Source organism: Pseudonaja textilis, chromosome 5 (genome assembly GCF_049901715.1).
Source record: "Pseudonaja textilis isolate UNSWEBS1 chromosome 5, rPseTex1.2, whole genome shotgun sequence".
Taxonomy (NCBI): Eukaryota; Metazoa; Chordata; class Lepidosauria; order Squamata; family Elapidae; genus Pseudonaja; species Pseudonaja textilis.
In genome coordinates, this window is record NC_141994.1 from 32,930,430 (window position 1) to 32,941,278 (window position 10,849).

Consider the following 10,849-nt stretch of genomic DNA (forward strand, 5'->3'; position numbering starts at 1 on the left):
AGATACAATTTTTTCAATCATTTGTTGCTCTGATGGCTAGCGTTCCATCTTCCACTATTAATAAATCTCACAGTTTGTCAATAGCTATCTCAAAATGAAGTAAACTCTTACCTGGAAAACTTACCTTGAGAATGACAAAATTCACAATTAACAGAAGTGGTTTAATCGCATGTTTCTTCAATAATAAATCTGTCTCTTGTAAAAGTTAAATCAGTTGCCCTTAATCTTCCAGTATTCAGAAATCTTATCCTTTCTATTCAGACACAGATCTTAGTTTTGATCTTAATAATTGATGTAAGTATTTAGAAGAAGTTCTTTTAGCAGGCAAGTCACATATGAACTCTAGAAAAGTGGCTGAATTTTGTTCACTGCTGTTGTGGGTTACAATGCTACTGTAGAATATTAATCTTACGGCTTACGGCTTATTTATTTATGGTCAACACTGTCATTGTTGACCATAAATAAATATTCTAGCCTTAAATTTCTTGTAATGATTGATTCCTGATGAAAAATAAGGAACACCAGTTTTTAAACAAGCATTGTGTTTAAATATTGTTTTCAATAAAAGTAAAATTAAGGCCTTCACAATGGTTTTAATGTTTGGTCATTGAAATATATATACAGTATTTGATGCCATTTTATGTTATTGAAGACTATTTTCTCCATTTGGTTAACATGCTGTTCTTACTGCTTCTTCAGGTTTTGATAAATGTACTGGAATGGTTGTCAACCATCAGACAGAAAATGCAACACACATTTCTGGTAAACCAATCCTGGATAACAATGCAGTGAATCTCTTCTCCTCTGTAGTCATTGCTTTGTTATTGCCAGGAATAGCATGGGGATTTTGGCCAAGGGGGTGAAGACAAGTATTGACTTGCATTTTTTTTCTTCAAACAAGCTGTGACCTAAAAGATTTTCTACCAAAAGTCTTCATAATTCTGGACTGGAATACATTCCTGCAACTGTTCTGAAAGTATGAGGAATCACTAGGTTATTAAAGTAATACTTCCTGCAGCAGTTTTAGGTAGCTAAGGCAGACAGGAAGAGAGGAAATCCTGATTTAATATTGCTTTTTATGTAAGGCTATAGTTCCCACTTGAGTTGTTACGATAGAATTTGTTTACACTTCATTCTCCATAATTTATTAGGCAAATGAGAACTGGAAAGACTAAAATAACCTGTGGATAGAATGCCATTACAGCTACCCGAACAAGTAAAGGATCTTGGTCTAGTGACTGGTGACTAAACTAAATGCTAAACTTTCTACATTACTCTGAAATCTATTTTTTTGTAGGGACCTATTGTACTATGGCTAATGAACTGACCACTCTAGGTACAGCCTTCAATACAATCACAAGTTTGCTTTTTGCTGTTAAAATATTTTTTAAAATATGTATGATATGAAACCTAGTACTAACCTGTTGGTGCTTAAAGTTTAAACTTTAATTTATTGGGTTTAAAATATTATGTTTAAAAACAAGAATGTATGCTTTTGGCCACTCTCTGTAGTTATTAGCTATAGTTTTATCCTAGCATATGGAACAAATACTTATATTTGTTCAAAATCTGTTTGGTCTTTGAGATGGATGTTACTTTTTAAATCAAAGCTTGTAATAACCTACCACTGATATCTGAATAGATATGTTTATTTCTTCATAAAGATAGGGCCAAAAGTGAAATTCAATTTAACTGAAAGCAACTCTTACTGATAAATTACATATTTCTTTTTCTTGTATAATTTTTTAAAAGTATATTAGCAAGTTATGTTACAAATGCAATGGAAAATTTGTTTATTTGCTAGTAGATCCATTTTCCATAGACTTATATTTTCATTTTATATATATCAGATACTAGAATTTTTAATTTTACGCTAATCTTAAAGGAAGAAAAGGTAAGTTGATGGCTGCTTCACAGAGGCTTATGTCTACAGACAATTTTTAATACTGTGTAGAAACTGTTTTCAATTGTTTTTCTTATCAGTTACAACTGTAGACAAGAATTCCTATTAAAAAGGAGTGTGCATAAAGCAAATTAGAAGAACCATTTGTAGAAACTGATTAAAACAACACAGTATGTACATATGTAATATAGGACACTGGGAATTTCTGCAAAAATTAATATACAGATTTCTGTAATATAGACACTGGAATACATGGCATAATAAGGTGAATACAGCACTGACTCCTAGTGTTATACTAATGTTCTCTGAAGCATCTGAAAATGTGGGTATTTGTTGGTAGTGGCAAAATAAATAACAAAATTTTAATGCAACCCAAGAAATTGATTGGATTGATGAAGATCTGTTAAAATATTATAGATATCAGTGAAAAATTGTGAACAAATTACAAATAAGAAAAATGGGAAATACAATATTTAATGGAAATGTATGAGGTGGGGAGAAAAACGTAAACTGAAATATTTTCTGTGCCTCGATCTATTTATATACATCACGATAAATACAGCAGTAGGCATCTTTTTTGAAAATACATGTAGAAAATGTGTCCAAATGAGGCTCTTATAAAAATGTTCAAATAAAAATGACTTTAAAATGGCATTCAATCTGTTTTGTTTAATCATTACAGAAACAACACTGATGTTACATTGAGAAAAATCATACAACTTTGATATCATTTTGGTTTATAAGATTAACTTAATGCCTTAGCTAGGATTCTAAAAAGTGGAAACTCTTGCTACTAAGAATCATTACATAAAAGAAAATTATCATAAAAAATGGACATTTTAACACAATTTAAAAGTCAAGAATTATTTTCTATTTCACTTTGCATTAATTAAGAGTCAAATAATGAAGAACATCCTGAACAAGTTCAACATTGAAATATATCCTGGAGTTTGCCAAAATACGATGTTCATTGCATCAATGGCATTATCTAACCATCTGATCCTCTACCATCCCCTTCTCTTTTTGCCTTCAATCTTTTCCAACTTGAGTTTTTTTTTTTCAATGAATCCTTTTTTCTCCAGCATACTAATTGGAGAATCCACACACGAGAATCCACACCAGAGACTGAGTCATCAATCTTTGCCACGTGTCTCCGCCAATGGTCAGGACCCCAGTTACAACTCAGTCTTGGCCCTATAAAGACATAAAGATTGCTCAGTATTTTTCAGAAGACATCAATCAGAGAAGTGTGGATTCTTCAAAGGAGACAGGTTTGCAGGGGACCTGGGCGACAGGCTTCCTAGCGAGGCTCTTTCAGTTCGCTGTCTCCAGATTTCATTAATTACTCTGCTGAAGCCACAGCTTCCCCCGAACCACCACTGCATCACCCTTATCAAGGCCACACAGAAGGGGAACACATTAGATGGCAGGATTCCCTCCCATTGAGGGGGGGGGGTTCCTCAAGCAATCCAGCTGCCGCCATTAGTAGAATGTGCGAGACTTGGCTCACCCAGATAACTCTGGCGAAGCCAATTGCAGCTGCAGCACCTTACAGCTAGATCGCAGGATTTGGAGTTCTCACCCAGCTGAACTTTTGGGTGCATTTCTGCACCATTTTCACTGCAACCACGTTCAGGTGAGTATGCAGGCTGCCCCAGTCATCTGGCCTTGCTGCCACCACCAGCAGCCCAGTCAAAAAGAGGGCTGTGAAAATATTTACAGACCCCTCACATCCCGGATATAAACTGTTTCAACTCCTAGCCTCAAAACAATGCTATAGAGCTCTGCACATCAGATCAAGGAGAAAAATCCCTCCTTAATGCAGAAATTTTGAAAAGTGAATTATAAAAGCCCAGTCTAGCACAATACCAATGAAGAAGAAAAATAACAGCTCGCAAAGGACACAAGGACAGTTTTTTCCCCAAACGCCATCACTCTGCTAAACAAATAATTCCCTCAATACTGTCCAATTATTTACAAAGTCTGCACTATTATTACTATTAATCTTCTCATCACTCCCTATCACCCATCCCCTCCCACTTGTGACTATACGACTGTAACTTTGTTGCTTGTATCCTTACAATTTATATTGACTGTTTCCTAGTATGATTTGATTGCTCACTGTACCCTATGACTATCATTGTTGTACCTTATGATTCTTGATGAATGTATCTTTTATGTATACTGAGAGCATTTGCACCAAGACAAATTCTTTGTGTGTCAAATCACACTTGGCCAATAAAGAATTCTTCTATTCTATTCTTCTATCCTGAGAAAGGGCATCTCAGGGAAGCCAGCGCCCCTTCTCATCTGGTGGTCAAAGTACTTGAGCTTCAGCTTTAGTATCTGTCCTTCCAAAGAACACTCAAGGTTCATTTCTTTTAGGATTAACTGATTTGATGTCCTTGCAGTCCAGGGAAGACTCTTAAGTCTTCTCCAATACCACAATTTGAAAATATCAGGATTGAACTCCAGGCTGTGGGAAGAGTTTGCCTGCAATATTACATTTTAACCACTGCAGCACTAGATTAAGAACTACTGAAGAACCAGGCTGGTTAATTTTGCTTAAGCTTTCACTTGAGTTGACTAACAGACACAGATTTTTGTCTTTCCATTTGAAGATACCCACTTCTCTCATTTTTAAACTCATGAATGTTTATGAACACACATCTCATACCATGAGGTCAGGGCTGAACTATATCTTTCAAAGATCCTGGAACACCGGGGAACTGCCAGAGGACTGAAAAGAGCTGATGTAGCTCCCATCTTCAAAAAGAGAAAAAAATAGATCTAGGAAATTACAGACCTATCAGCCCGACCTCAATACCAGGAAAGATTCTGGAAAAGATAATCAAGCAACAAATCAGTGAACACCTAGAAGCAAATAAAATAATAACCAAAAGCCAACATGAGTTTGTTAAAACCAGATCATCCCAGACTAATTTTACTGCATTCTTTGACAAAGTGACAAAATTAGTCGACCAGAGGAATGCTATCGATATAATTTACTTGGATTCAGTAAGGCATTCGATAAAGTAGACCATAACCTACTACTAGATAAAGTAGAAAAATGTGGGTTAGACAGCATCACCACCAGATGGATTCGTAACTGGCTGACCAACCGCACTCAACTTGTAGTCCTCAATGGAACTGCATCTACATGAAGGGAAGTTTGCAGTGGAGTACCCCAAGGCTCTGTTTTAGGCCCAGTACTCTTCAACATCTTCATCAATGACTTGGACAAAGGGAATAGATAGGGTACTTATCAAATTTGCAGATGACATCAAGCTGGCAGGAATAGCCAACACTCCAGAAGATAGGCTTATGATAAAGAAGGATCTTGACAGATTTTAACATTAGGCGCTATCTAACAAAATGAAATTCAATGGTGAAAAAAATAAGGTTCTACATTTAGGCAAGAAAAACCAAATGCACAGGTTCAGTATAGGTGGTACCTTGCTCAATAGTAGTAACTGTGAGAGGGATCTCAGAGTCCTAGTGGACAACCCTTTAAATATGAACCAGCAGTGTGCAGCAGCTGCCAAAAAAGCCAACACAGTTCTAGGTGCATAAACAGAGGGATAGAATCAAGATCACATGAAATGTTAATACCACTTTATAATGCCTTGGTAAGGCCACACTTGGAATACTGCATTCAGTTTTGGTCGCCACGATGTAAAATATATACCTAGTATAAACATAGTTACAGAGCCTTTAATTTTGCCTCAAAATTTAAAAAGTTAATGATTTTTATAAAGGCATTATCATTGAATTACAGAAATCATGTTTTAAGTTAATGAAAATATTTCAGTATTTCCAGGTGAAAGAGACTGGATCTAAAACATTGTATAATCCTATTTCTCATAAAAAGAGCAAATAAAAATAAGCTGTTACACTAACACTGATGAAATATGCTATAATATGCAAACTTATACATCCCAGTTTTATAATTAATGTAACAAATGTAAGCAAAAATAGTATGTTACTATTGTTTACTTTTTGCTAAACAGTAATAGATATTCCTCATTCAAAACTATTCCATGGTTTTCTAAATTTAATAGGCATTATTTTAAGCAACAAATGACAAGGAACTGCTGCCCTTGGAATAGGTGTAACCTGAGACTGCTGGAGAGCCTCAATCCTGGTAGGATTGCCTTAAGCTGTGCTCAGGAGCAGGTTTGGCTGCTAGCAGAGCTATTGCTATGAGTATAAAGGCTGTCAAAGGAACAGCCTGATCCAAGGAATGAGTTAGTACACAATGTTGCTGCCAGACTCTACTCTTACTCTGGCTAGACAAGCTGGCAGGACTCTTGTTAGAACATTATCTCATAGTTTTATTTATTGCAGGCTACACTATTGTCATTTATGCTTGGTTAAAAAATACAACCTAAAAATCTTGTACATGTATTTTGCACAATGGAGTTTGAGCATTCCTGTATCACATATTTCCCATAATATGTGTCAAAACTTTGTGATGAATCCAATTTATACTATTTTAAATATAAATCTGAGTGTTCTGTGAGATTAGTTGCACTGAAACACACACACATACAAATACATGTGATCATAGAGTCCAAAAAAATGTGACCATTTTTCTCTGCAGTAATCTATCTGCTGTAGTGAGGAAGTAGAAACTAGCAGTTAAGAGTTTGTCTTATAAAATAGAATTTAAGGGATTTCACAATGCTAGCATATAGTTAAATGGACTGATGTCCACGTTCATGTTTGGTCAAAATACACAAAGTCATGTATACGTATTTTGCAATGAACCATACTTAACTTGTTACTATGCATGCATTTCTGCTCCATTCCTAGCCATTCACACCCTCCAAGATTTTCCATGATTGCGAGTAAAGGAAATACAGCATTGGCAACAAACACTATAGAAATTTGGGAGTTAGTAAAGGCATGGTGACAGTATGAATTAGATTAGCTCCTTTTGATATTTTGAAAGTCCCTCAAGACCTGTTGATGTAATCAGTCATGGAGCTGCAAGGAAACCAGAGATAAGCTCAAATGGCCCCTTTGTTAGGCGCCTATTCTTATCCGCCATTTGCTTAGGATTGATACATTTGCTTTTATAATTTCTATTTTAATATGGATTTTATATTGCTTATTTTTATATCTGTTATTTGTTTATACACTGCCCAGTTTGTGAAGAGTGCCTATATAAATTTGATTAATACCTAAATAAGCATCACCTGCCAAAAGAATAAAGGTTCATAATGCATATCTTTGTATTGCACTTCAATTAAAATTCTACTTATACATGTGTAAAATGATTTATGTCAAATGCATCCATACTGGTTTGTATAATTCTGAGTGGTTTATTTGTAAACAACCTTTTGTAGCTTTTCCATTTTTAATTAGTGATAAAATGCTAATTTGTATCAGTTTCTTGTTTCCCTGCAGCCCATTTTCACTGTTTAAACCATGTTATGAAAAATCTTCAATCTGCAGATGGAAGAATTGAACTGTCCCTCCCACTAACTCAAATTGAACATTGCCAAAGGTAAAGACAGTGCAAGTTACAGTCCGGCAACAACTAGGATCATAGACTGACAACTGTGATCTAAAAATAAATGTAATTATTAGAAGTAATACACAAGAGAGATTTTAATATATTTGAACAAAAGAAATTATGATAGTGGCACAAAACATTAAAACACGGGAATAATGCTATATACAGGGCATTACATCATTACCTCAATCTTTGAAGCTGACCTTTTCGTATGTATGTGATTATTTTGGCTAAGATTTTTTTTTCTGTATTAGCTGAAACAGTAACCATACTCCAGTGTACTGTGTCATTAAACAACTAGGCAAAGAAATACAAATGCTTAATGCTACCCTGTTAGATATTTCAGAAAGTTACCTGATGTAATTTTCAATCATGTGTAAAACTGGATTATATAGGCAAATACTGGTGTAAGACTTTGTCATGTACATTTCAAGTTCTATTTGTTTAGAAGAAATCACTGCTCATTCCATCCCATACGAATGTTGATATACAGTGCTATAAGAGCATTAAAAATCCATTGCACTATACATTACAATTATTGAATTTGTATTGTATTTGATTGCAATCTGAATTTTCATTAATATTGCACAAGCTGTCATTTTAAACATGAAAAAATGTTTTGTTCAATAATGATTGAACAAAATGGGAACAGCACCACCTTTCGGTTTCTTTATGCTCCAATTGGCAGTATGAAAAATCCAAAATGAGAAATCTCATTATAGCCAAATAAGACACATTAGTATTTGAAAATCCATTTAGTTTGCAATATACATCCTCTTTGTCCTGAATTTAGGATATCAGCCTGAAGGCATATGTGACTGACAACGATTGAATATTTTTAGTCAAAAATATTTACACCCCCAAACTCCTTGCTTATCTAGAAGCAAGCAGCATTGTTTTGAAAAATTATGTTTGCACCAACCCCACTTCCCCATTATAAAAATTGATTCCATAGCTAAAAGATGTGATAAGAAATTCTAACATACTATATTTCTGGTGCAACATGGGAGACCATTCCTGCCTAAGCTTAGGCAGCTCTAAATCTCCTTTTAGGGAAACAGATTTTTTTCCCACAGAAATAGATTTACCTTGTCAAAGGTAACTCTCCCTCAAATCAAACTACTCTTTTGGTAACTACAAATTCAAATTCAATCCGTACTATTATCTAGATATTAATATGTTGATAGCTGTAGATCTTTGCTGACACTCATAATCTAGGCTACAGCTTTGGGAATTTGAATTAAATCTTTCATCCAAATCAGTCTGACTTGATTTTCAAGATCATTCAAAGTTGGGCAGCTGCTAGCCTTTGATGGTGCCTTGATTTACCATGATCTGAAGATTAATATGGATGGATATCATGAGTTCATGAATCATGAGTCTTTGTCATAAGTATTCTTTCTATAAAAGTTCCTGTAGCAGTTAATCTGGAATCAGAATTTTTCACTTTGATTTTTTTTTCTTTTCCTTCAAAGTACACAAGAGGGAACTAAACAATTAACTACCCTAAATTTTCTAAAGTAAACTTTAACAAGACTTAGTTTGAAACTTGTTAACAATTTTAAACTATGTTGCAGCCAACTCACTTTTGATAACTGTTCTTTGGTTTGCTTTTGATCTGTTAGTTGGGGTACCTAGTTTTCATTTGTAAGAGCTGTATTTCCCATTAGGAAAAAAATTAAAGATATGTACAATTTAAACTTAATTATCACATTGAAGCCATGTTTAGCACTGCATCATGTGAAAAGCCATTATGATTTATTCAACCAACAAAATTAAAACAAGTGGTCACTTAGTCTGCATGAAATCACAGTAGAACAGACCACTATATCTACCACATTCAGCTTATTTCACTATATGCAGCATTAGAAATATATAAAAATGTTTTCCAAAGTTACATGGGCATAATTGAAGGAAAAGGTAAGGATATATATCAACTTTACAGTACCTTCGTATTATATCTAATTACATTATTTAAAAATCACTAAAATACAGCCTTTGTCTTCCTAGCTGGATCATGAATTTCATTTTAAAAGAACTGATGCAAACAGATAAATGAACATATTTTTAAAATTTGTACAAATTAAGTAATAGCATGAGATGCACTTGAGAAATAAGCATCAAGGCTGACAGTGTTTGATGTATACAAATCTTGCAACCATCCTTGAATTAAAACATTCTAATAAAAATGAAAACTTAATATAAGAACTTCTCAGGAATCTGTAGGGACATAATCAGACACAGGTAGCTATGATTCATTATCCTAGGAAATGTGTGAAAAATTGATAGTTTTTAACAAACTTTTTAATATTTCAAGCTGCCTGGAAAACTTCACAGAAAAAGTGATCTAGAAATGTGTAAAACAAGAGTTGGGGAAAAAAAATCTAATTTTGAATAATTCCATTGCTCAGTCCCTAAATGCACTTATACAGAGACAAATATACTGTGTTAAAATAGTTTGCTGAATAAGCCACAAGAATTTGCATATTATTCTAAGCAGACACCACACCTATATGCAAGTTCAGGTTTTTGACTTCACAGGATATCAGGCTGATAGTCAGAAAAGCTTTTAGTTCTGACAGCTGGCAGCCTAGAAAATGTTCTCCCCATACTTTCCGATTGTTAAAGTTGTTTCATATTTTTGTTGTTTGCATCAGGTTGGTAGAAGCAGTACATTAGGAACAGATATCTTCGACATGATCCTACCATTTTCACATCTAGAATTGCTAAAACTTTAAACAGGAAATATGTGATTCCCTTTCTTGCCACCGGATGTATCCATCCTGATAGGGGCTATGGTGTAGGAGTTCCTATAACGCTAAAAATGGCAGATAATCTGTATTTTATCAGCAACTGTTTGTAAACGGCTACTTATAAAGCAGCACTAATTTCTTCCTGCCTTTTCGCTGTTCCCGAATCTATGCGCACGCAGTCCTTTAGAATTACTACATCTTCCCCATCTGATTTAACTACAACACGTTAGCCTTGAAGGGACCCCAAAGTTCTTCCTGGAGTTATAGAAAAAACGTTCGTAGCAAGCCGAAAAGATGTAGTGCGTATTTTGACTAAACTTTCTGAAACTTGCAACTTCTTTGCAAGCTTACCAAGCCCAGAAGCAAATCTCATAGAAACAAAGCCCTGCATACTTTCTTTCCAAGTATGAATACAAAAAGATCACGGCTGCGGGAAAGCGTAACCCCTGAGCAGGAAACATTGCTTCAGAAGCAGGGACGTTGCAGGCCGACTTAGTAACGGTCCACCTTCTCTTCTACCGCCGATAGCAAACTCCGCACCTAGTACCAAAGCCCCACAGAAAAAGATGAGAGTGACACAGGCCCCGTGGCCCTATCGCGCCCACTTATAAGAGATCTCACGGTTACCCGCGTCATCTCCACCTGAACTCGCTTAAAGGGAATCTGCTTATG

General features: G+C 35.0%; 1 protein-coding gene and 1 long non-coding RNA gene across 5 annotated transcripts in view; one reads left to right on the forward strand and one right to left on the reverse strand.

Moving 5' to 3' along the window:
* The window catches only part of TMEM19 (transmembrane protein 19), a 36,772-nt gene extending 34,215 nt beyond the window's left edge, over nt 1-2,557 (forward strand). For all 4 annotated transcript variants that reach the window (XM_087935604.1, XM_087935603.1, XM_026699510.2 and 1 more), the window contains one exon: nt 700-2,557. In XM_087935604.1, coding sequence (XP_087791730.1) covers nt 700-863 — 164 coding nt within the window. In that variant the 3' untranslated portion in view covers nt 864-2,557. The remainder of the gene's footprint in view (nt 1-699) is intronic.
* Nucleotides 2,550-10,848, reverse strand: LOC148125591 (uncharacterized). Its single transcript, XR_015743980.1, has 3 exons — nt 10,805-10,848; nt 10,529-10,717; nt 2,550-3,097 (listed from the first exon to the last, which is right to left on the reverse strand). It is a non-coding gene; the product is annotated as an uncharacterized LOC148125591 (long non-coding RNA).
* Nucleotide 10,849: the final 1 nt, after the last annotated feature.